Source organism: Emys orbicularis, chromosome 1 (genome assembly GCF_028017835.1).
Source record: "Emys orbicularis isolate rEmyOrb1 chromosome 1, rEmyOrb1.hap1, whole genome shotgun sequence".
NCBI lineage: Eukaryota > Metazoa > Chordata > Testudines > Emydidae > Emys > Emys orbicularis.
In genome coordinates, this window is record NC_088683.1 from 266,584,562 (window position 1) to 266,611,934 (window position 27,373).

A 27,373-nucleotide genomic window follows, 5' to 3' on the forward strand; every position below is an offset into this window, starting at 1 on the left:
ATTTATATGAAGGCATATTGAAAAACAAAACAACTTTATCTAACAAGCAGAATGTGCAAACTAACATTGCACTGGCCACAATGTAGTGAAACCATGTAGATAGGTTGGCAAACTCAATTCTCCCCCTTTACCATGCCAAAGAAAATTTTAGCTCCGTGATATATTACCTCTCCTGCTGTTTTCCAGGATAAGACGTCACCATTTTGTTCCCTCTAAAATTAATTTTGCTGTTAAGTGAAAACTATTTTCAACTGTCTGTTACTACTAAAGTACTGTATAGTAAACCTGATGAATTAATTTATAGTTACAGATTTTGTGTTTTGTATTTCCATGTACAGCAATGTATGCGACTCTACAGTATGCCAGACCTTTTGCATGCTGTGTTTTGTATTGCTCCTTCCTTTTTTTTATTTAATCCCAGAGAGACTGGTTTGCACAGTGGTCCAAAAAAGAAATCCCAATCTCTTCACTATCTCACTAATGCACAGGTATATTAATAATGCGGATGGGCATTATCTTTTCATTTTCCCTCTAAAACAAAAAGTTCATTTTTATTTCAGCAACAATTTTGGCAAAATAGCAGCCACGAATACACATACACAAAATCCAGTTCTTAGGTAGATATGTACAAATTGAACAAAGCACTATTAAAAAGTGTTTTCTAGATTCACATGAACCCTTACCAGCTTGGTCATGTTTATGAAAAACTATAGTAGCTTCTAAAGAAAGATCACTTTGTAGCTCACTTAACACCTCTTTTGCTTCTTCTCCTATTCTTTAAGCAATGCTCAAATCAACATGTTTATGTATTGTCATTTTTTCATCCATATGATTTGTATAACAAAAATAACCCACAAAAGAATAAAAGGACCTTCTTTCACAATGTATTTACCTGAAAGAATCTTGTAAAGCTCATAACTGTTTACACACAGAGGGACAAAATCTCTGCTGCTGTAATGTTATAGCAGTCAATCGAGTAGACAAAGAGTTTGACCCATGCATTAAAGGTGTGTCTTGTTGATCCATCTGTTCTATGGTACAAAGTAGAAATATTCAACTCCATTCAGGTTAGAAAAAGTAGGAAAATTAGACATAGTAAAGCTATTATAGTGTTGCTAAATGCCCCTTTGGATAAATTTGTGATCTGTGCAATACATTTCAAGATTTTTTCAGGATGTCTAATGCAAATGCTATGATTTATTTTTTTAAATGTAATAAAATCTTTGTTCTAGAGCCTAGTCATAGAAATATTCAACTTAGCTTTATTCATCCCCAGACTATAGTATGAAATATAATTTAGATGTAAAGTGAGTCGCCATTCCAGGAAGGAGGAGAGCAGTGCATCAAAAGCACCAAGCCAGATACATGATTAAATCTCCAGCTACATGCCTCTGAAAGAGAGCTTGACCCTTTACCCTCCCACTAATCCTTTCCCTTTGCTAAATCACTGATACAAGCACAACAGTGAACAGCAAGTTGATGTCTGAAACCCGAGAAGATGTTATATAGAGTGGCCACAATCCTGCAAAGTGCTGGGAGTGCTCAGAAGTAGTACTTAGCACTTTTCAGATGGTGCCCTTTTTATCACAAGAATGGAGAACTGTATATGTGTCCAGTATCAAACTCCCCACTTATCTAACCAGCTTTCTCGTTCTGGAATTACTGTTTGCCCAAGACCTGGAAGCAGTGACATAATTAGTATATGTGAATTAGATGGGAAATATTTTTCACTCCCTCACACCTCTTTTTACTTTTACAATTTAGGCAGGCAGTATTTTCACATACATGGAACAATAATATTTATCTTCAAGTCTTATTTTTATAGCAAGGGAATAAGCTGCATAGAAGATGTACTGAGACTCATATCCCTGGTTTCCTCAGTATGGGAAAAAAAGATGTTCAAGACACACACACACAAAAAAGAATAAAAAATGGAAAAGAAAATAGATATCCATTACATTTTGAGCAGTCTTGGTAAATACTATATGGCTTATAGCACAGTTTTGCTTTGATCATTTATATTTTACTTAATCCCAGGCCCTAGCTTTGTCAGAGAATTTTAAAACATTTTTTTTTTAAAAAAAGGCTATATTAATCCACCCCAGTAGCTTTGAAAATTAAAAAACAAACCTGTTGTGGAAATGTTTAAAAGTTTGTCTTACTAGAAATTAGAATCATTTCTATGATTTTAGTTTACAAACTTAAAAGGAAAACAAACAAAATCACAAAGTAAAATAAAATATATCAAATATTACATGACACGCAGATATCCAGCAATTTATGGCCTTACAGAGAATCATTTTCCAGTCTAGGAATGTGGCTGCCTGAAATATCATAGGTAAGATACAGTATTTATATCTTTGTTTGCTAGTTTGTTTAAATGATCCCAAGTATCTATTCAATCTAAACAACATTGATTTTCTATTTTGTTAGCTGTACAAAGTACTGTACATAAATGCGAGACATAATGAAGCTTGATTTCCTTTTTTCTTTCATTGACTCAGAAGTACCCACACCTGTAAGACATTTATTACTATAAGAGACTTCAGGTCTGTGTTAATTTATATATAAATAAAACCAACAAGCTTGTGTTCACCAGTCAAAGACTAGCGTTGGCAAATGTTAAAATGACACATTGAAATACCTAATCTCTGTACAATTTTAACGGTTACAACCATAAAATATAAGATGTGATTTCAAAACTTGTTTTACTTCAAAGTTTGTTTATGCTGTATCAATACATTTTAGAACTCTGCCTGATATTTTGGTTATCTAAAGAGAGGCAGTAGCAGCTTTTGGGTATAGTTGTCTCTGTGAATGTGCAGAACTCCCATTAATAAGTTATGCACAGACATTTAGAGGTGACTGGATTATGTCTCCCTGAGAACATGGGCTTTGAAAAGCTATATATTTATGTTTAAAGCTACACATTTAAAGAAAATGCGGTAAGAGCAAGAGCAAGCTAAATGGGGGGAAATGATTGTTCAAAACCTTTCAATAAGCGCACTTAAAGTTTTCACACTATAACTGTTACATGTTCTGTACTGTTGTATTTTCCAACTTAAATAATCAATGTCCTTTCTATAAGAAAACAAATTTCTAGTGTAATAATGGAAATACCTTTTTTCAATTAATACACAGGTTCCTTATTTCTTAGTCTTGTATCAAACTAAAAGCCTGAAACTTGACACCTAAATCACAACATAACAATATCAAAATTTGATATTTTTTGTGATTTAATCAAATTTCACAATATATAATCACTTTTGAAAAGAAAATGTACATATTTTTTCGCTCTGAAGAATTAAAGGGCTGCCAAACCTACAAGTTGGGGGGAAAAGATTCAAATGTAAATAACTTAGGGAAGTCCCAATATAGTTGTGCATTTTTCATAATTCAATGTGAATTTCACACTGAGCAGCATTTCACCATTGATAAGAAATAAAAATTTTGTTCATACCACTGCACTGTTTGTATTTACTGTTTGAAATCTGCAATTAAATTATTTTGTTTCCATCATCTGAACATCTTTCATTGACAGCAGTTGCTATACAGTGTACCTAATTCAGCTGATGGTCAGACTCCCAGCTTCTATAAAAGTAGTAAGATTCAATGAATATCGTGTGTGACAGTGTAATCTGTTCCAAAACAGTGAGTCCTAATAGCATACAGAATTGGCATCCTAAAAGTTATCTAATACATTTTCATGTGCTTTTCTTTTTAAGATGACTAGGTAAGTGTACATACATAACACTATGATAAAAGTACATACAAGTTATAAGATATGTATTAAATATAGCAACTCATTTATCTGTATTTTTAAAAAAAATTCTCACCCTACAGGTTATGTATTTGGGAGTGTAGTATGAAGACTAGATAACCAGCTTAATGATATTGTAACCACAGAAATCAAGATTTTTTTTAATTTCTCTGTTCTAGCAGTGGGGTCTGGTTTTATAATTTGGGTCATTGACCTACTCTCTGGGGTTGTTTAGGTATTTGGATCTCAGTTATACAACTGCAGATCTCTGACAAAAAATAAAATAATTAATTTACAGCTTCTCTTGTTATTGGAGCTGGAAAACAATCAGAATTGGAAGGGAAAAACACAGCCAAATAATAATATATTTGACAGACACCAGAAATGGCATCAGATAAATTTTTTGACAAATATCCATCCAGCTCTACTCTTTTATATGAACGCCATTTCATTATGTAATGGTGTCCAGATTTGACAACAAGCTAAACTATGCAATAAAGCTTTCTTGTGTCACTTCAGTGAAGCCAGGAATTCAACCTTAAGACTTTTAAGGCCAATCCCAGTCCCACTGAAGTCCATGTGAGTGTTGCAAATGAATTCAATAGGAGCAGGAGTAGACCTGCAGTTTGGTTGTTATGAAATACAGAAACTTACATTGGTCTATTTGAATATTTCTGGTGGTTATTCTATGTGGTTTGCCTTGCATTTAATTGTTCTAGCAGCCTAAAAAACCAAACCAAACCCCTCAGTCCTGGATGCTCCATGTTATGATTAAGGGTATTCTGTCCCAAGCCAGATTTCACAAGCATTCCCATTCCATCCTTCCCAGCATTCACAGTTTCCACAGCTACATAGACCATTGCCTAGAACAAAATAAACAGGGGATAATTACCATAATTGAAATGTATTGCATTAAACTGTGTTGTTATGGGAAGAAACAAGCCATAATAAAACATTTTTATTGTCCCTTTACATATTTTTTGTTAAGAGAGCACTTTACATTTGATTAAGCAGCCACCAAAACCATACATTTTCAAACAATTAATGGCAACTTTACAGCAATGCCATCAGCAGAATAATAAATATTGTAATTATGCCATCATGATTTGGACCCAAGCTGTTTCTATGCTGTCTTAGTGTTCCCACTATACTTCAAGATGTAAGGAAAAACTAGAACTATTTTAGCTAAAGAAAATTTGTTGCAAAGAGAATAGTATTATGAATAAACCTTTGAAATTGAAAAGCACCTTTTTCAGCTGAGGAGCTCAAAGTGTTTGACAAAAAATAGTCTCATGAAATCTCTGTGTGACAGGGTATTATCCCCATTTTGCAGATGGAGAAACTAAGGCACAGAGAGGTTAAGACCAATATTTTCAAATCCCTCCATCACATGCGGGTGACAAACTCAAGTGGAGTGGTGGAAAATCAGGCCCCAGGCACTCAAACACAGTGAACGCTTTTGGAAATTTAGTCAGCCAAGTAATCAGTTGCAGATTTGTGAATAGAACCTGAAACTCATGACTCCATCTTTCATGCTCTGATACCCTTCCTCCTATTCTTTGTTTCAGCAGACACATAGTTCTGTCTTCTGCCACCTCTGTATCCATTGGCTAATAGAAGAACATTGCTAAGCAAAGATTTTTCTAGATGGAAAGATACAGAGATTGTCCTCTACGACAGTGGTTCTCAAACTAGGGCTGCCGCTTGTTCAGGGAAAGCCCCTGGCGGGCCGGGCCGGTTTGTTTACCTGCCGCGTCCGCAGGTTCAGCCGATCGTGGCTCCCACTGGTCGCGGTTCGCCGCTCCAGGTCAATGGGGGCTGCAGGAAGCAGTGCGGCCCGAGGGACGTGCTGGCCGCCCGAATGCGGCAGGTAAACAAACCGGCCCGGCCCGCCAGGGGCTTTCCCTGAACAAATGGTGGCCCTAGTTTGAGAACCACTGCTCTATGATTTTCATCATGGAACACACAGCAAGTTAATCAAACAGATCACATGTTCCTGCTTGTCACTAGATTTTTCTCCCATCTCTGTTAAAAGTAAGTGTTGGCAGTCTACCCATTTCCCTTTGCATCTGCCATCTAAACCCTGAGATAGGTGCAAAAGACTTTAGTCAGCATCCAACATGTCATAAAAAATACTGTCAGGCATCTCAGCATCCCAGTGAGAGTTGTCTTGATGCCAGGGAAGTCTATGAAAAAAACATGACTATTCCCCTCATCATAATATAAGCACCTGCTCCTGCTGCATTACCAAGGATTATTAAACTAAATGGTTTCTAAATTCATTACATACATTCATCATAGAAAATGAAGTAAAGATGGTGATAGCAACAGAAACCACTGAATCGCTACCTTCTCATACATGTTCATTTCCGTACAGGAACAGGTGGTAGACAAAAGCATTTTACTTTTTGGATGAATTTCACAAGTGATTTAATTATTGGTATTCATGCTTTGGATTTCAATTTTCCTTGCAAAGTGTTAAATTGATTATTCATCACAACATAAAGCAACACTCTCTTAACAGCTAAAGTGATTTTAATAATAGGAAAGTGCTCCTCCTTTCCATCAATGGACAAAGAGAACTTGCTGGGTTTTGTCTAACTTCAATTTGCATTTATGCACAGTCTGCTTCTCAGAGCAATTAAGGATTAGTCAGTACTGCACCTGTGCAAATGAGACCATCATGTTTGTCGCAGTCTCTGTCATCACATTCACAAAATTCCCCTGAAATGTACCATTCCTGGGGGGAACAGATGCACTTTCCACAGTGACAGGAACCTGAAATCACAAAGATTATTACTTGCAATCATCGGGCACCAGCACTTTTCAGTCTGGGATATAACATCTCAGACATAGGCACAATTGCCATCTAACAAGCTATTGTCTAAAAGAAGATCATCAAGCTAAAAGCTTATTGAATAAAATGATCCTTTAGAGGTCAGCCTGAGTATGAAGTGGTGTTCTATGTAATGCCTTGATTTTGCTTCTTTTATTTATTCAGGACTCAAATTTAGAGGTTTCGCTTTTGTGCCAGAGCACCACAATCAAGGCTACTCTTCCCAGGAGCTGTTCTGCTTTGTGGCTAGATGAGTCAAAATCATGCCTGGTCCAACCTTATTGAAGTCAATAAAATTGCATCGGGATGAAAAATAGCCCGTAGTGTTTAAGGCACACACATAGCACCTTGCTGCTCTCTGGCCTTTTCTTTCCATTTGTTTTGGATCACTACGGGTTGGATTTTCAAAAAGCCTAAGTGCCTTAGGAGTGCAGGGTACATTGACTTTCAATAGGATATGCTCCTAAGTCATTTGGACACTTTTGTAAAATCCCTCTCTATCCCCCTTTTCAAGAGGCTTTCCTTTATTACAGTAGGGAGCCATCAACGTGTTCAGTGCTGTACAAAACAGAGAAACATATGATGATCCAGCCCCAGAGAATGTACAAAGATATTTAATTCACAGAAATCTATGCAGGGCCTGATCTAAAGCCCACAACATTTTGCATCTTTCCATTAAGTTCAAAGGGCTTTCGCTCAGGCCCACAGTCAAAACTCAAAGTGGAAACTTTCCTTTAAATTTTGAGCTGTGTCAATCAACTGAACATTCCCCAGAAAAATCTCCACAACAAACCCTGTACTATTTATCAATTGACTCTATTTCTATTCATTAAAAACATCAAAGTAGCACAGGTACTGACCCTCTTTAAAAATGTAACATTCACTGATTTACTGTAGGTTGAGCAGAGTTAATTTACTGCATTATTGTAGGGATAAGTTGTCTTAAACTATAACATATTGTAATATACAAATAAAGGACTTATACTTGGGAACAGAGACTTGAGCAGAGGTGGGCAAACTATGGTGGCCTGCAGGACCCTCCTGCCTGGCCCCTGAGCTCCTGCCCCGGGAGACTGGCCCCCGGCCCCTCCCCTGCTGTTCCCCCTCCCACACAGCCTCAGCTCGCCCCGCCGCCAGCGCAATGCTCTGGGTGGCGGGGCTGCGAGCTCCTGGGGCAGGGCAGCACAGCTGCAGAGCCGTGGCCTGACCCAGTGCTCTGTGCTGTGCAGTGACACCGCCAGCCACCGGTGCTCCAGGCAGCGTGGTAAGGGGTCAGGGAGTGGGGGGGTTGAATAGAGGGCAAGGGAGTTCGGGGTGGTGGCCAGGGGGCAGGGGTGTGGATAGGGGTTGGGACGGTCAGAGGGTGGGGAACAGGGGGGTTGAATGGGGGCAGGGGTCTCGGGGGGGCAGTCAGGAAGGAGAGAGGGGGTTGGATGGGGCAGCGGGGGGCAGTCAGGAGGGAGGGGTTCCGGGGGCGGTCAGGGGACAGGGAGAAGGGGTGGTTGTATGGGGCAGGGGTCCTGGGGGGGCAGTCAGGAAGGAGAGAGGGGGTTGGATGGGGTGGCGGGGGGCAGTCGGTAGGGGTTCCGGGGGCTGTCAGGAGACAGGGAACAGAGAAGGTTGGATGGGGCAGGAGTCCCGGGGGGGCCGTTAGGGGACAGGGAGCGGGGGGAGTGGATGGGGCAGGAGTCCCGGGGGGGGGCATCAGGGGGTGAGAAGCAGGGAGGGTGGGGAGGGGGGGGGGCGGGCCACGCCTGGCTGTTTGGGGAGGCACAGCCTCCCCTAACCGGCCCTCCACACAATTTTGGAAACCGGATGCATCCCTCCGACCAAAAAGTTTGCCCTCCCTTGCTTTAGCATGTATTTCTCTGTCATTTATTAACATGCTGCCTATTAAGCTATGCAAATAGGGAAATACTAACTTTCCTTTCCAGGGTAAAATATTAAGTGCATGAAGAGGCAATGGAGGAAAGCACATCCAGTAAGAGAATTTCAAGATCACTGTACTGGCCAATCTTATATTTCATTCTATATTTGAGATTGATTTAAGCCAGGTGTTTCTATTTCCAAATCAGCTACAAAGCACCAACAGCTACACGTGCTGATGCCAAGAAGAGCCAAACACAATGTGAATTTTAGCAAGAAACATTAAGAAGAAAGCAGAGTATTGTAACTCACAGCTACCCAAGGCTTATTAAAGGTATTTTGTAGATGACACAATAAATGTAACGTGTAAAAGGAAAAATCAGGTTCCATAATGTATCCGTATGTTACAAAAATCTCTTTCTTTCCTGCCTTGGGAGCCTCCTCACTTTAATTAAAAATAGTCTAATTAGTTAGGATCGTTTTCTTGTAATTCTGGCCAGATCCTTTTTGTCTCACTGACTAACCTGAGTCCAGCATCGTCACAGCAACCATCTGCTGCCCTCCAGCTATTTCTGAAGCAGCAGCAGCATGGTGGGTGTTTCTGTTTTCACTGGTGAGAATATTTACTACAGGCGGTGAGCCAAGATTTTGAAAAGTGACTAGTAACTCTCGGTGTCTATTATACGCTTGGTTTATGTTAAAGGGGCCTCATTTTCAACAAGTACTGAGCAGTCACCCTGTGAAAACTAGTATCGCAAGTTGACATCCAAACACTGAGGCACCCTTAAATCAGTTGTCACTTTTGAAAAATCTTGGCCATAATTCCTGCAAAGATTTAATAGCCGGGAAGCTAGGTACTCACTAGTGCATGGACTAGTGACAAGCCAGTTATTTCACAAACAACAGCACTGGGATGTAGAGAACTGGCTCAACGTTTGGCCTTACATTAGGACTTCTGGACCCTGCCATTCACTCTAGCTACAGACAGTATTTACAAACCTGTGTGCCTAAGGGTAAGGTCCCAAATCCATGTTTAGGCATGCAGGGGGCAATTTTCAGAAGTGCCTATGCCCTGGTATACACTCACAAGCTTTACCTACTAGTAGAATTATTTCCGTTGCAGGTGGTGGGTGACTTTATTTTGATTGTATTTTTACTGATATAGTTATGCCAGCAAAAGCCCTAATGTGGACACAGTTTTACTGGCAATACCAGTTTAGTTATTCCCCATCCCATAAAGGAATAAGCTACACCAGTATAAGCACCCTTATGACTACATCCACACTAGCAGGATTGTCCTGTTTTAACTATACCAGTATAGCTAAAGTGGTATAAGTTTTATGTGTAGACATAGTTCAATCTGTCAATGGGAGTTGTACTCTTAAATCAAAACTGCTTTTGAAAAAAATATTTCACCATTGTTGCCTAAATAGCAATTTAAAAGCCTTAGTTTAGGCAATTGGATTTGAAAATTTTGGCCATAGTCAGCTAGGTATAACTTACCTTCAGGCTGCTCCAACTTACATGGGAGACCAGACAGATCCTGGCCAGCCCCAGCATCAGGGTGGTCAAAGGTGGCTTTATACCAGCTCGTCTTTCCATCCCCTGGTTCTGTGCCAAATGCAGCTTGGCAAGATGTGAAGATCTGGCCCCAAACTAACAAGTTCAAGCTGCAGGGTCAGACTGTGTGGTCTGGCTAAGGTGTTCTCAGAGCAGGAGACGGGGCTTGGGAATCACAGCTTTACAATGAGGAATAGCTGTTCAACTATTTTGCCTTTAAAATTACAATTTTTTTTTGTTTACACTTATTTAGGATTGTAAATCACTTGCTGGCTTGTTTTAATCATTTCAGTTCACCTCTAACTATTTACAATAACAATCACCCTGAGACCACACCTGTGCAGAGAAAATTTTAGTCTTTGGTTAAAATGGAGTAAATCCCAAAGATCATTGCTCTCCTGTACACGTTTCAAGGTAAAGACAGCTATGTTTGATCAAAACAATGGTGAAATTGTGTCATTTCCTCCTTCAGCATTTTGCCTATGGGTGGAATTTCCTCATTTGCTGCAGTATTGGGCCTGTTGAGGGGAAAATAAACAGTATAACTGTGATGGGGTGTTCATCCCACACTAGCTTAGGAATGGGCCAATTACATGAATAGGCCTCAACTGAGGGGAATTAGGTGTCCTAAGTAACCCCAGAGTGATGATGGAGCCCCGCTGAGAAGGAACAGGAACAGCTGGTATAAAGCCAGGAAGTTGGTAGCAGAGCAGGACTGTAGTGAGGGAGTCTGCAGCCATGCTCTGGGTGCTACAGTGGGAAGGAAGGAAACCCAGGGGACAAGTAGATACCTCCAGGGATCCAGCCCTGAAGGCAGGGTTTACCCAGAAGGTGGTGGAGCGAAAGCCTGAGAGAAGTGGAGTAGGAAATGGCTCTGAAACAGCAGCAAATTGAGATGTTGCAGACATTGGCTGAAGGTGGAACCCAGAGTAGAAGGTGGGCCCAGGTTTCCCTACCAGCCACTGGGGAATTGGCACCATCAGGACAGTGGGGGAGAAGACTGCCATTTTGGACGGAGAGATTTTGATAACCCCTGGAAGGGGAAAACACACAGCGAGCTGGCCAGAGGGCCAAGCAACAAAGAGAGAGCTCCCTGAGTCACAGAGAGAGAGGGGGCAACAGGGTGCACGAACAAGCAACAGAAAGGGGAGCAGCTAGTCCTCAGAGCAGCCAGGAGGAGGCACCCTAGCAGTGAGGGGAGCCCAGTACAATAACCAAGAACAGAATTCTGACCCGTTGTTACATCAAGAGAGAGGGCCAGCTCTTTAGCTCTGGTTACATTCCTTTTGCACCAACTAAAAATTCCCAAAAAGAGGCAACTAGGGAGTTGCCTGATGCAAAGGAACCCCGCAGCCAACTTTACTCCAGCTGCTCCTGCTCCCTGTCCACACTGGGGAGGCTACAGGAGAAGTAGTGGCATGACAGGAGCAAGTGAGGTCAGAAAGTACTGCACTCCAGCAATCCAGGGCCAGCAGCCTTGTCCCCAGGAGACCATTCCAGTTGGCATAAATTGGTGGTGGCTGCTGTAGCTTGTCCAGAGGTTGGTTCAGTCTCCCACCTTCCCCCCCACCCCTTGCTAGCCCCAGCCTCAAAGAAGACAGGATGTAGGCTTGGAACCATGTTTCATCTCCCCATTGGTCTGCTGGTGTGTGTGTGTGTGTGTGTGTGTGTGTGTGTGTGTGTGTGTGTGTGTGTGTGTGTGTGTGTGTGTGTGTGTGTGTGTGTGTGTGTGTGTGTGTGTGTGTGTGTGTGTGTGAAATATATTTTTAAGTAGGTGGTTTATACCATAGCAAGCCAGAAATCCTCTTTCCAGTGAAATAAATTGTTTGTTTCAAGCCTGGGAGAGAATACCCTGAAAGAGCTTAGTTTAGTTATATTTCAGAAGTATCTAGTAATTATTTCTCTCTCTATGCCAAACCTGTACAGCTGGACTCATATGAAGGCAGCCAGGACTTCCACCTGGAGACGTAAAAAAACACAACCGTGCAGATATGTTTAAAAATGTTTCTAAAGAGGGGAATGTCTTAGGGAGATTGTGGGTATTGCCGAGGCCTTGCTTCCCCCTCGCACGGGCTGGGGCTGAGGAGACAGCCCTGGGGGTGGCTTTTGGACAGGAATAGCAAGTGCTGCTGCTCAACATGTACCCCAAGTGCTACCTGAGGGACTCTGCTTTCCTTTAGTATCACTGCAGTGCTACAGGCAGCCCTGTCACTCAGCAGTACTCAATCAAATAGCATAATTGAGTTCATAGAATACAACTACCCAAGACAGACGCAGACAAATAAACAGCTCTGTGAAATCCCATGCTGTTAGCAAATGGCACTGGAGATCAAAGCAGCTAAATGCATGTGCATGTAGTGGGTGTTTGACACAGTGGGTGTGATAACAAGGTTAGATGCATTATGAAGCCAGTTATAACAACCCTCTAACAATGGGTGACTTTGGAAGAAAGTGTTACTAAACAACAACCCACGTCCATACATTTTAAGCTTCCAGAACAGTGATGTAGGGTAGCTCAGCTACCCGTGTATTGCTTACCTTTTCCCGAGCACAATACGCCATTGGCTGAGTCACAAAAGCTTTTGCTCTCATCTTCTGTCATGTTGCACTTTCTTGGATATTGACACAACTGTCCAAACCATCCGTCCTCGCAGACGCATCGCCCACAAGAACAGAGGCCGTGGCCTGTAATGACAGCAGGGGAGCAAGCATGTTACACAGACAGGAGAAATTACCGACATTTCTAGCTGAGGAAAATACTGAGCCTTTCAGGCAGCTCAACATGGAATTGCCTAATTGAACCCCCAGGCCGGGCTCGTTCTGGGTCAGAATGTACTGGTGCAGCATGCCTACGAGACAGAAAGGATTACCATCTTCGGCTAGCCTGGCCTTGTGCTAAGCAAGGTGGGCCGGTAATGTAAAGAATGGCTGGGCTCTGGCCTCTCAACTCCCCATCCCCAGCTCTTCTCCCTTGCAAGGGCCCTTACCCTCCTTCACTTCCTGTGGCTCCCTTCCCACCATACCAGCTAGCACATTGGGCATACCACAGAACTCTCTCCCTCTCTGTGGGCTGGGCTGATCCATATGCCACAGCACAGTACAGCATCAACAAAAAAAGGGGTGGACATTTGGCAAAATCATCTGGATCGACTGGTAAGGCCAGCAGGGAGCGTGCAGGGCCCATCAGGGGGAAAGGGTAGGAACCGAGAAGGTGGTGAGGCAGATAACTATGTGATTGCCTGCTTAGGAGAGAGTGAGTAGGATGGTAGCTGGTCAGGAAGAGGAGGTAGGTGGGGGAGGCTAGAAATCTGGAGTTTGGGGACAGGCCTTGGGAATATTTTTTGTCTCTTCCCAAACTTTTGAAAAGCAATGGGCACAGTCTTGTCCTCAGTCCTATCCCCAGCTGTTAACTCACACTAGCCCCATCCCTACCACCACTACCAGTGACAGGCATCCCAGTGCAAAGTCTGACAGCTGCTACTTGTGCTGTTGCAAGACACCTCATGCTGTCTTGTTATAGCAAAGATGAGAAGCAAATGGCAAGGTATCACCATGGATTCCTTTCACAGGCGTGGCTGGGGCCTGAATGCAGGAGTTAAGGCAAGGCATCCTAAGGGCAGATGGCATGCAGAAGAGGGTGCAAGAGAGAACAGGAATCCATTAGCGATCCCTCGGGATATATAGATCTCGGAGGCGGCTGATTAAATGGCAGTACAAAGGATAGAGGGGAAGAGAAGGAGAGGGACAGAAGAAAGGATAAAAGGCAGGAGAAGAGGGAACAGGGAAACAAAATAGGGAGGAAACGGGGACAGACAATGAACGGATGGAAAATGAGGGCTGGTCAATAACAGGAGGACAAGCGAGTGCGGGAAATACACTGGAACATGTGTGAAAGCAAGAGCCTAGATTACAAGAAGAGTGAAAGAAAGGGAGAAGCAAAACTGGGAAGCGTGATTTGTTCAGGGCGGAGGAGGAACAGAGAGAGACAGACAGTTGAATAGAAAACTGAGAGCACAAGGCAGAAAGGGAAAGAGAGCAACAAATGGGAAAACCTGAAAGCAGATGGATGATGACAAAGGACAAAAGAAATGGAAAATATGCAAAGAAGCAAGAAATGCCACAAAGCTGAAAGCTTAGTACATTATACTGAATTTATTCACATTTCTAGACTTCACTGCCTTTCCATAGCAGAAAGGGGAATTCCTTAGCTTATACATTTGCAGTGCTTTAAAGATGGACTCTGTACATTGTAAGCAATTATTATAACATAACTATTATAAGGGCAGAGGTGATGAAAAGGAAGGGGTTAGGGCTGATTGCGTTGGTGGGCTGGGCAAAGGGCAACTAGCTTGAGGACCATTCTGGCAGAACGTGGGTCTGTGGGAAAAGGAGGGACATACCAACACATTTATGCTGCTAATTTGGGCACAGCTCCCAAGGCAATGATGCAGCTTAACATAATAAATCTTGAAGTAGCATGGGAGGCAGACCCAAAGGAGATACAAACCAGGTAAAATGGAATTCCTCAGCACTTTAGTGATAACCAACTACTTTATTAATTGATGGTTTTGAGCTGTTCTTATTCACAGACATGAAGATACTCAGATCTATTTTTGAAGTCTAGTGATGTAACAATTGCCAGACCATTCATTGATTATTTCTTCATTTTTGATCCTAATAAGTGTTCAGCATTAAATGTTCAAAACCTACATGCTTCATGGTATGCTGGGTATGCATGTCTGTCTCTGCACTCACCTTCACAAATATCAATTTGTCTATATACATTTAACATGTATCTAAAGCACTACATATTGGTAAACCATAAATAATAAACAGTCCTGTGACGTTTTAGCTTCTATTTTAAGTTGAGTAACAATGAGATTTGTGTTACATACCATAGAAGGATAAGGGTGGCAGCCATCTGTACTTTCCCATATACTGCTATGGTTTAGATTGCATAAGGATATGGGTATAAACATATTATGATTTTCTACATTTTCTCATCATGGCCAAGTTTCTCCAAGGGTATTTGGCCTCTTTTACTTTGGTTTTCTTTAGCAAGACATGGATTAAGTTTTTAAAATATTTCAAATATTGAAGAACTAACTATTCAATGCATTGAATAGGACTTGCATACTGGAAAATTATTTTTGGAGGTGCAAATACTTGTACTCCTGCAAGCACAAGTGGGTGAATGTGTAATTCACACTCAGCCCCATGCCCTCTCTGTGGTTTAAAGAAGGCAGAGAATGACCACATCTGCAAAATTACTGCAAAAATCCAATTAAAAGTATTCTAACTTTTGGTTTGGTTAGAAAGATTTTTTTGTTTGTTTTTTAATAGGACTTGTGCAATAATTTTGCTGATGTGACCATTCTCTGCCTTCTACATACCATACAGGATCCTGATGTGGAAAGGTCTCTTTCTTAAGAAGTTTACTTCACCATTTATAGCTGCTTCCAGATTGCAACATGTTAATCATTAGCGGTGGAGAGAACACAAAGGGTGCTACTCATCACATTGGCTTTCATGACACTAGCCACTGTCTTTTCTCCCCTAAAGGTATCCTTTGGCATACAGCAGCTCCTCAAACTTCTACATTAATTCAATTCATGCAGCCATGCAAGCCTTCAAACATCAGTGAAGCGACAACTGTCTTCAGTGCTGCAGTTCTGACATCACAGGATAGTTACACTTGAGTTCTGGAGGTCTCCATACACCTACTGTTAAGGTTTTTTTTTTTTTAAATCTCTTGTTACTATTTGGGGAGAGGATCCACAGTTTAAACTCATATTTATTCATGAAATACAAGGAGTTCCCAATGGGATTTACTAGCACTGCGAAGTGGTAACCTTTGTGCCCAAGAGCCTCCTAGAGTTTCAAAGGACAGTCTGCATTGCTGGACCATGTCTTGACACTGGCTGCATTGCCTCCTCCAGCGCAGGCTACACCAAAAGCATAAGCACTGAGACCAGTTCTAGCTGCATCAGAGAAACCGACTGGCGTATGAGATAAGGATAAAGGATATGACATGCCAGAACATCCATTTCACTACTGGTGCTTACCACCTTCCATGTCAAAACACTACTTTGATGTGCCATGGTCACTGCAAACAGCTGAGACTCCATTGGAGTCTCCAAAAGGAATTTGGTTGGTTGAAAAGACCAGGCCTATCAATGTATTCTGCTGTTTTAGATAGTCCAAGAGTTGGTCCATTGTTGTTGATGCTATCAGTGTTGGGGTAACCAGAGAACTAGGTTGCTCCTAGGAGTTGAGGGCAAGGGCAATTCCAAAATGGGAGGCCAATGGTCTCTCTTGACTCAAACCTAAATACCATATTACCATAGGCAATGCCCTATTTGAAGTACAGACCGCTGAGCATCACTCAAATAGCATTACGGGGGTACATAGCCTTGGTGAGGGCTGGCGATACAGTGCCGATATATTGCGTCCAGCTCGATTCTCAGGTGTACAGGCACTGCTTTGAGTTGTCTATTCCATCTGACCCATGCCATCACCAATGGTACAGATGAAGTGGGATCTTAACCATGTTTTTTCCTAGACCAGGTTGTGAGGATGTCCAAGACAGCTCATGTTGTACCAGTTGGTAGTACAAAGAGAAGCCAGGAGGACTTTTAGATGCTTCCTCCAGAAGTTGATTTGCTGAGACATCTGTAAGAAAAGCTCAGAGTGGAGCCAGTCATGGTCCCTTATGAAGAACAGGAGGCAATGACTGGAGTTAGGAATACTGACTCATATACTGCTTTAGTGTTGTTATTATTAATAAACACTGCTTGCCCCCAACCCTGAAAGACAGCATAAAGTACAGGATAATAATCAATCTACCCAGGTGGGCCAGCCAATGCCGATCATGCTGCAGCTGTGAGCAGAAAAAAATATAAGTAATAGGGGCAGAAGAGCACCAGAGTTCTGCTGCAACTGGAGAGCCAGTCATGATCCAGGATACCTCCATCCTCAGACAGGACCTGAACATTAGAGAACTGGTCCTAGAATGCAGCTTACATATCTCAGGAAAGTTGTCATTAGTCATCCTCTTCTGGGACCAGCATGCTGCGCCTTTGTGCCAGGGCAAAGACCCTAGAATGGGAGTCTATCTAATAAAAGAGCGCTGCAGAATCCATGACAGGTCCTATTACAACTTCTGTCTGAATGAAGGCATCATGGCTCTATTCCTGGTACTGTGATGGACAGCTGAATTTTAAGTGAGTGTCTCATTTTAATCATGCAGAAACATAGTAATAGGGTCTCAATCACTTATACCCTCATTTATCACATCCTTCCCCCTATGTCTACCTACCGGCACATGGGCAGCTGGTCTGGAAAGCAAGCTATTAATCAATCTCTGCTGGTCAGAACACGCTAGTGACAATTTTTATTCAAATCACTTAGATTGTCATTCACATTTCAGCAAGTATCTAATCTTGAAATACCAGAGTCTCCCTTCCTCATGCTCAGAAGCACTCAGCTCTCACTTTAACAGATTTTGTTCAGTCACAGGGTCTAGCTTTCCATTCTCTGCAGCTGGAGCTCTATGATTATTCTTTCCACAATATCACATGTCTCCTGACAGTGATTGCCAAGCTTATGGTATTGCCTAGGTCAACAGAGCAATGGAGAGAAGAGGAAGAGGAAGGGGATAAGGAGCTCAGCAAGACATCCCAACAACAACTGTCAGTGAAACTGATGGAGATGCAAGATTAGACAGAGGAGGAACAAGCCAAGAGAGAAGAGACCAGTTTGTGAGATGTCAACACAAAGATGATGGCTGACATTTTGTGAGTGCATAAGGTCACTTAGGGACATGGTGCAGAGGGTGAAGAGAATGAGATCGAGGGTACAGCCCTAAATGACCCCCAGAATGGGACTGTTGGGGAACAGAATTCATCAAAAGAGATCAGAGAAATAGTAAAAGAACCAAGAAAAAAACAACAGTCCAACACAGTGTCAAGGGAGGATATGATGTCAAGGAGGGTGAAGTGATAAATGGCAGTGGAGAGGGCAAGGAGGATACGAATGGAGTAAGTTCCCTGAGATTTGGCCTGGAAGAAGTTACCTGAACCTTTGGGGGCAGCAGTTTCAGTGGAGTGGAGGAGATGGAAGCCAGTCTGGAGGACGAATGAGGAGGAGGGGCATCAGTTGTAAATGGTTCATTACATGAGTTTAAAGGGGGGGAGGAAGGAGCTGGTGGAGAGACAGATGGGGTCAAGAGTTGGCTTTTTGAGGATGAGGAAAATGAAGGCATTCTTGTACTTAGAGTAGGAAAGGTTAAAAAGGAGGGGGAGTGAGAGATGAAGGGACCAGAGAGGTTGGCAGCTTGGAGGAGATGGGGACAAGGGCACAGGTGGAGAGATTAGACAGAGAGAGAAAATGAAATCTCAGAGGAAGTGACAGCTGAATAAAGAAAAAGTTGCTGAGAATGGGGAGGAGGGAGGCCACAGTGGCCTGGGATGATCTTGAAAAATTTGGAGAGATCTTGGAAAGGGAGGGAGGAGGCCACAGGAAGGGGAAAGGGTTGAAGGGAAGTAAAAGTGACAAATAAGCAATTTACTTTGTTAGCCTGGTCTCAGTGTACTTCACATAGGAGGAAGTGGAGCTGTGAATGTAAAGAAACATTTGTAGTGAACGAAATCTGTGGAGTCAGCACAGGAGCGCCGCCAGCTTTTCTGCCACCCTAGGCGGCGACGGAAGGTCCCACCCTGAAATGCCGCCCCCCACAGAGGCGGCGGAAGGTCCCACTGCCGAAATACCGCTGCGGTCGCCGCCCCCCAAATTGTAGTGCCCTAGGCGACCGCCTAGGTCGCCTAATGGGTTGCGCCGGCCCTGAGTCCGCAGAGACAATCAGTGGGATGGGAACAGCATGGAGGAAGCCAATGTTGGGAGTGAGAGGAGAAGAGGGAGTGGGAGTGAACCCATGGCTTTTAATGAAGACAAACATCTGCAACATGTGTTGCCTAATGAACAAACATAGCATAATATGACAATATTAACATATGCCTGCAGCTGATAAATTATGGTATTAAGTTGAGTTTGTTCTGTCCAGCAACACCTTTGGGATTCAGGATGTCAGCTCCCTATCACTCCTAGTGGTATAAATTATGTTTGGGAGTATTTTCCTCAGAGAGCTCTGTAGTCTTCTCCATAGACTGGCTACACAACTCTAAACACCTCCTTCAGAATGCACCAATATTGCCGTGACTGATGGTCGGGACGGGTGAGACTCTGACTGGCAGAGATATGGGTTGGCACAGACACAAGATAGACTAAGTTCCACTATTTTATTTACAGGGATGTAAATTACTGAACAGTGATATTAGAGGTCAAGAGCAGAACAGCTGCAGTACAGAACTTCCAGAACTCCAGCAGAACAGCCAGATCCAAATTCTTAGCCAAATGCTTTGTTTCAAAACTGTCCCAGCTGATCTGTAACTCCTCTGCAAACACACTGCATTCTTTACCATGACTATGGGCTTGTCTTCACTGCCAAGTTAACTTGAGTCATAATTTAAGTGTTGCCCCTATCTCGAGTCCAGTCCATACACAAAACCCCCCAACTAGAGCATTATGGTGCTTTAAACTCGAGTTGGCTAAAATGTGTTTGCTGATAACATGCTGCTGCCACAGTGCTGCCACAATACTGCTAGTCCTCCAATCCTGTCCCACAGTTCCCCTACGTGCCCAGAAAAGACAGACAAGTTCTCCCATAATTCATAGAGCAGCTTGGTTTACTGCAGCACAAGGAACCATGGGATGTGCCCCACCCCCAACATTTTAGCACAATATCTTCACTGCAAAGATAGTCTAGGTTCTTCCTCGGGTGTTGCCCTCATGCCCGTCCCATCCTCACACAAAACCCTCTCCCCTGACTTTAGTGGTACTTTCAGCTAGAACTATCTGGCCCAGCTGGGAGCCTGGTTTCTATTTTCACTCAAGCTGGCAACCTGAACACACTGCAATGAGAATTACTCCTCCTGGAATTCTGCGCCATTGCACAATGCAGAATTTGCACAGAATTAATGTTCCCCACAGAATTTTATTTTTCCCTACAGAATTCCTGATTTGCCCCCAGTACTCCCGTCCACTGTCAGCCCTGGGTAGCCAGAGCTCCTGCTGTCAGTGGGAGCCCCAGCCACCTGGGGCTGTCAGTGGGAGCATGATTATATTGTGTTATTTTGACAAGTAAAATATGCAGAATTTAAAAATATTATGCACAGAATTTTCAATTTTTTGATGCAGAATTCCCCCAGGAATAGAGAATTCTGCTAGTCCTCCAATACCTTCCCACAATTCCTCCCATATGCCAAGAAGGACTGACAAGTTTTCCCACAATTAACTGGAAAGGAATCAGAGTGTCTCTGCTTACTGCAGCAAGAAATCCCTGGGATATTCCCCTAGAAACCATAGCAACCCCAATGAGAGAGTGAAGCAGCAGTGAGGATGCAGTAATTTGGATAGTGCATTTCAATGTGGCTGTTCACATCCAGGTTAGGCTCACTGGGTATTCAGACCAGGGTACCAATCATCCAGGTTAACTTTGCAGGGAAGACATATCCATACACAAGTGAGTACAGTGCCAGTGTGGACACAGCAGCTTGAATATTATTATTTCACCGTGTGGTTGAGGTGTAACTCAAGTGTAGATAATGCCAGTTAACTCTGCAGTGAAGACATATGGTTGTCACTCAAAATCAGCACTCCAGCCACCTGATCTAGATGTCAACCAAAAACAATCCTGGATTGCAACTGCTGTGTCTGTACAAGTGATTTGCACAAAAGGAAACCATTTGCAACACAAGAGAGTTCCCAGTATAAGTTATTGTATTGCTAAAGAATCTCCGCCTTTGAGGCAATGGGTGACTACAGCCTCTGAGGAGAGAAACAGCTTGGTCCTCTAAATTCCCCATTTAAATATTCTATTAATTCAGCTCACAGAGAGATAGGTGGACCTACAATGGACACAAAAGACCACCTTGGCTTAACCACGATATCTTGCATGATCTAAAAAATAAAAAGGAGTCATATAAAAAATGGAAACTAGGACAGATTACAAAGGATGAATATAGGCAAACAACACAGGAATGCAGGGGCAAGATTAGAAAGGCAAAGGCACAAAATGAGCTCAAACTAGCTACGGGAATAAAGGGAAACAAGAAGACTTTTTATCAATACATTAGAAGCACCAAAGACAGGGTAGACCCATTGCTCAGTGAAGAGGGAGAAACAGTAACAGGAAACTTGGAAATGGCAGAGATGCTTAATGACTTCTTTGTTTCGGTCTTCACCGAGAAGTCTGAAGGAATGCCTAACCTAGTGAATGCTAATGGGAAGGGGGTAGGTTTAGCAGATAAAATTAAAAAAAGAACAAGTTAAAAATCACTTAGAAAAGTTAGATGCCTGCAAGTCACCAGGGCCTAATGAAATGCATCCTAGAATACTCAAGGAGCTAATAGAGGAGGTATCTGAGCCTCTAGCTATTATCTTTGGAAAATCATGGGAGACGGGAGAGATTCCAGAAGACTGGAAAAGGGCAAATATAGTGCCCATCTAGAAAAAGGGAAATAAAAACAACCCAGGAAACTACAGACCAGTTAGTTTAACTTCTGTGCCAAGGAAGATAATGGAGCAAGTAATTAAGGAAATCATCTGCAAACACTTGGAAGGTGGTAAGGTGATAGGGAATAGCCAGCATGGATTTGTAAAGAACAAATCATGTCAAACCAATCTGATAGCTTTCTTTGATAGGATAACGAGTCTTGTGGATAAGGGAGAAGCTGTGGATGTGGTATACCTAGACTTTAGTAAGGCATTTGATATGGTCTCGCATGATATTCTTATCGATAAACTAGGCAAATACAATTTAGGTGGGGCTACTATAAGGTGGGTGCACAACTGGCTGGATAACCGTACTCAGAGAGTTGTTATTAATGGTTCCCAATCCTGCTGGAAAGGCATAACAAGTGGGGTTCCGCAGGGGTCTGTTTTGGGACCAGCTCTGTTCAATATTAAATAAAATTTAAAAATTAATGGAAACATCCCATCTCCTAGAACTGGAAGGGACCTTGAAAGGTCATCAAGTCCAGCACCCTGCCTTCACTAGGCAGGACCAAGTATCAATTTTGCCCCAGATCCCCAACTGGTCCCCTCAAGGATTGAACCCACAACCCTGGGTTTAGCAGGCTAATGCTCAAACCACTGAGCTATCCCTCCTCTCCTCCTATCTTCATTAACGACTTAGATATTGGCATAGAAAGTACGCTTATTAAGTTTGCAGATGATACCAAACTGGGAGGGATTGCAACTGCTTTGGAGGACAGGGTCATAATTCAAAATGATCTGGACAAATTGTAGAAATGGTCTGAGGTAAACAGGATGAAGTTTAACAAAGACAAATGCAAAGTGCTCCACTTAGGAAGGAACAATCAGTTTCACACATACAGAATGGGAAGAGACTGTCTAGGAAGGAGTACGGCAGAAAGGGATCTAGGGGTTATAGTGGACCACAAGCTAAATATGAGTCAACAGTGTGATGCTGTTGCAAAAAAAGCAAACGTGATTCTGGGATGCATTAACAGGTGTGTTGTGAGCAAGACACGAGAAGTCATTCTTCCACTCTACTCTGCGCTGGTTAGGCCTCAACTGGAGTATTGTGTCCAGTTCTGGGCACCACATTTCAAGAAAGATGTGGAGAACTTGGAGAGGGTCCAGAAAGGAGCAACAAGAATGATTAAAGGTCTTGAGAACATGACCTATGAAGGAAGGCTGAAAGAATTGGGTTTGTTTAGTTTGGAAAAGAGAAGACTGAGAGGGGACATGATTAGGGCCGGCTCTAGGATTTTTGCCGCCCCAAGCAAAATCAGTTTTGGCCGCCCCCCACACCCCGTTTTTTTCTTACCCCACCCCCCGGCCCCGCCTCAACTCTGCCCCTTCCCCAAATCCCCAGCCCTGCCTCCTCCCCCCAGGCTCTCAAGCCTAGGAGGGAGGGGGAGAAGCGGCGCGCGCACCGCGGCCGCTCGGAGTCTGCCCCTCCCTCCCAGGCTTGAGAGCCTGGGAGGGAGGGGGAGCAGCGGTGCGCGAATCAGCTGTTTCGCGCGCCGCGGCCGCTCGGGATCTCCCCGTCCCTCCCAGGTTTGAGAGCCTGGGAGGGAGGGCGAGCAGCGGCGCGCGAATCAGCTGTTTCGCGCGCCATGGCGCGCGAGCGGCGGCAGCAGCGGAGGTGAGCTAGGGCGGCCGGGGCACATTTTTAGGTGCGGCAGGGGCGGCATTCTGGCGCCGGCCATGCCGCCCCTAAAAATGTGCCGCCCCAAGCACCAGCTTGTTTTGCTGGTGCCTAGAGCCGGCCCTGGACATGATAGCAGTTTTCAGGTATCTAAAAGGGTCTCATAAGGAGGAAGGAGAAAACTTGTTCACCTTAGCCTCTAAGGATAGAACAAGAAGCAATGGGCTTAAACTGCAGCAAGGGAGGTTTAGGTTAGACATTAGGAAAAAGTTCCTAACTGTCAGGGTGGTTAAACACTGGAATAAACTACCTAGGGAGGTTGTGGAATCTCCATCTCTGGAGATATTTAAGAGTAGGTTAGATAAATGTCTATCAGGGATGGTCTAGACAGTATTTGGTCCTGCCATGAGGGCAGGGGACTGGACTCGATGACCTCTCGAGGTCCCTTCCAGTCCTAGAATCTATGAATCTATAAACCTCTCCGCCACATCTCATAAAGGAGACAGTAATAAATCAATTAATTTTGTAGTTTTGCAATTCTTATCACAATCATATTTTAGCTGCTGTTTATTTTTTTAAACCACACAGCCAGCTTGTCCAAGAGTTCACTTTCAGTCATAGTTTTCCGAACAAGTTATTCTATGGCTTCATTAGCACCAGAACCAAAAAAGTGCTAGAAAAGGTTGAACTTTTGAAGGCGGAGGGCAATAATAGAGCTCATCAGCTAATGGGCTGTGGGCTGTGCACAGAGTTTCTGCAGAGAATTTCTTCTATAAAATCAAGCCAGAGTAGGTGAACACAAACAGTGCCCATTATGGTAGAGACACATTTGTATGTCTTATTAAAAATATGCCATGAATATGTATTATTCTAATATTAATATAAATAATATCCAATTAATATAATTTATATTATTTAAAAATTAATATAAATTCTTCAGTCAAAGTTTGACTATAATTAGGATATAAATAATATGGCAATAATGGTATATTTTACTGGTTCATTAACACACAGGCTGAGGGCCTGTAAAGAAAATAAAGGGGAACAAGGAAAAGACTAATGAATCCAAGAATTCAGTTGTCACCATACAAACTTAGGTCTGGTCTACATACAGTTGTTGTGCCAGTATAATTATTTCAGACAGGGTATTTTGTGTGTTATTCAATCACAATAGTTACAGCTGTACAGCCCCTAGTGTGGATGTAGTTATATCAGTATATCGGTGCCTTATGCTAGCATAGTTTAGTCCCTTCCCACACAGGACTAAGCTATACGGATATAAACTCATACCAGTATAACTGCATCCAGCCTAGGGGTGTTGTTCTGCTCTAAATGTTCCAGTATAGTTAAAGTGTTTTATGTTTAGACAAGCCCTTAAAGCAGGAAGTAGTGACAGAGCTCTCGTCCGTCTGCTCCAAAAATATAGCTTCCGACCATTTGAACTCCTGATAGCAGACACTTGAGCATGTCTGACGATCGATCCAGCAGAAGGAACTGCATGTAAACCATTAGCCAGCGCATTGCAAGACGGAAGGACAAAACAAAGGGAAATGTTGAATTTCAATAGTAACTTCCCACATAATGTCAGGATCAGGTGTTTATTTCCCTTCCTTCTTTAAACCTACTCATGCTTTTAAAATATTAGAAGTATGGCTATAGGAAACCCCATTGCTGGCTTAAAAATATGTTTTAGATAGAATTTGGATAGTCCAAAAAACACAGACTGTAAATATTTACTCCAAATAATAAACTGAGTAATTCTCTTTTAGCTCAATCAACACCTTTCCCCAACATCATACAGTTCAGAAATGATTAGGCTACATCCTCATGAGAAATTTGCGATGCTCTAATTAACTAGTCAGTACTCTCAGGTTTCAAATCCAGTGAATTGCTGAAAAAATCCTAGGAATTTGAATAGCCAGAAAAGTCCCATAATTCCTCCGTTAGAAAGGATATACCCTTCATTTATACTTGAGAAAAACTTGTTTGTTTCAAGAGAGTAGAAGAGCTCTGACAGTGCATCCAGCTATGTTTGACTTGCAATTTCTACTCCTACTACTAAGTCATGGCCAACAAGACAGCTGTGGCAGACACCCACTTTGCCATCTCCTTCCAGCCTTTCACTGGTGTATTGCTGGTTCCCAGGACCATACAGATCCCTCTGCTGAAATTAAGTGCTACCCTGCCCCTTCTAGGACATGTCAGGTCTCTGATTCCAGAAATGATCAGACATGAGCCAGAGACTCTTCATTCTCAGAGAAGGAATAAGATCAAAGAAAAATAAATAAGTATAAGCAGAAAGACCTAAATGTGGCTGGTGAAGTCTAAAAAAGAAACTTGAAACTCACATAGTGGCTAATGAGGAAAACAGAACAAGTGCAGACTAGGAAACCAGGCTCAAGGAGAGTACAATGCATTACACTTGATTTTGTTGGTAAGGTTCTAACCAAGTACTTTCAGATAAACGTATAGGACAATCCTCTATGCACTGAATGCTGCTACAGAATCCCAGCTAAGGGCAGTTCAGAGAAGGCTTTTGGCACATGGATTGTTTCAATGATATAAAAATTATATTAAGAGCAGCAGAAACTAGAAAAAAGCTTATTTTATACAGAAAATAACATTTTCTTATCCTTTAGAGCTTGGTCTGGCCACCCATGTCAGGAGAAGAGAAATGTCTGTAATTACAAAACAATGTATTGGAGGGTGCAAATGTAGTTGTATCATTTCTCAGTATACTCCCAGTGATCCATAAGAGTAAATCTTATTCATTTGGGGACAAAACGTTAATGATTAAGTTACCAGTTCAAATAAAACCCGAAAAGTTGAGCTAAGATTTAGATTCAACTTTACACTGGGTTTGTACTTTTATAAGCTTTTGTATTCTTACCTGTTTTTCTTTAAGTCAAAATAAATCAAAACATAGATTATTTAATTAATGGATTCATCTCTGGTGCTCCCATTACATAGAACTGTTTAGACCGAAGGAAAAATTAGGATTTGTTCAGATAATAGTATAGATTTAATGTAATCCCTTGCACAACGAGAATGGTCAGGTGACTCTGTCCGATTACTATTCTTCTTTCGTCACATGAGTATTCATGAGAGAGATATAACGTTCTCCAGTCAAAGATAAAAGTTAATATGGTAGCTGTGTCAGCTCTAAGAAGAAGTATTGATAATGTTTTTCTATGAATTCTGAGGGCATTCAATTTACTTAGTATTATCACCGAGACACTGGCTGATTATGAATAGACTGGGTATTCTAGTCATAAGAAGATGCTTAGTTTTGTTTTTGATATATGTATCGCATTCAGTAAGACTGACCTTTTCCGTTCTCTTAACTTCTGCTTTCTCCCTTCTTTCACAAACAGATGACAGTCAAATTACTTTTTTGATGCATATTTTATTGAGTGGATATTTAATTTAATTAACTCCTGTTTAGGCTATTTTTTACTGACAACCAGATTTTAACTACAATTTTCTCAAATAACTACTTTCTGTAGATCAACACCTTCACACCAATATTTTCTCCCCCTCGCCCCCATACATTTGTGTATAAAATTTTTATGCATGAAAATAAGAAAGCTATATCCTAAAATGTGTCTGTGTTCATCCTAATCACAATTAAAATCATAGAGTCATTTCAGAAAAATCAGTCAAATAGAATAGCAACCTTTAGAGCAACATTATCACAATTGCTTTCAAAATATTGTGTCTCTCTATAAAACTAATTTGAAGTACTGCATAATGTTATTCTCCACTACAGAAAAATCAATCAATGACAGTTTCCATATAGCTGACATAAGAATAAAGAATTTATTTATAGCTGTGATATAGTACAAAATCTGCAGTGTGCTTAGATTCTGTAAGATTTAGGAAATAAATTCCGATTCCTTGCTTTTGCTGATAATTTGAGCCGTCTATATTAATGATAATGATCTATAGTACCTTTCATCCCAAAAAATCCCAAAGTCCCTTCCAATACACCAATGGTCACTTTATGCACCACTGAAGGAACTTCGGTGGGCATATGTGTGAACTGTTAATGATGCACAACAACACGACACATTACAAAACTATTTAGGGGCACACATGATGCGTTCAGCTTATGCAG

General features: G+C 42.2%; 1 protein-coding gene across 1 annotated transcript in view; it reads right to left on the bottom strand.

Annotated features, from left to right (window-relative positions):
* Positions 1-4,531: 4,531 nt before the first annotated feature.
* ITGBL1 (integrin subunit beta like 1) overlaps positions 4,532-27,373 on the bottom strand; it is a 220,161-nt gene continuing 197,319 nt past the window's right edge. The window contains exons 9-11 of the mRNA XM_065422173.1: positions 12,561-12,707; positions 6,425-6,538; positions 4,532-4,623 (exon numbers count right to left, since the gene is read on the bottom strand). Of these exons, the coding sequence (XP_065278245.1) occupies positions 4,532-4,623; positions 6,425-6,538; positions 12,561-12,707 (353 nt within the window). The remainder of the gene's footprint in view (positions 4,624-6,424; positions 6,539-12,560; positions 12,708-27,373) is intronic.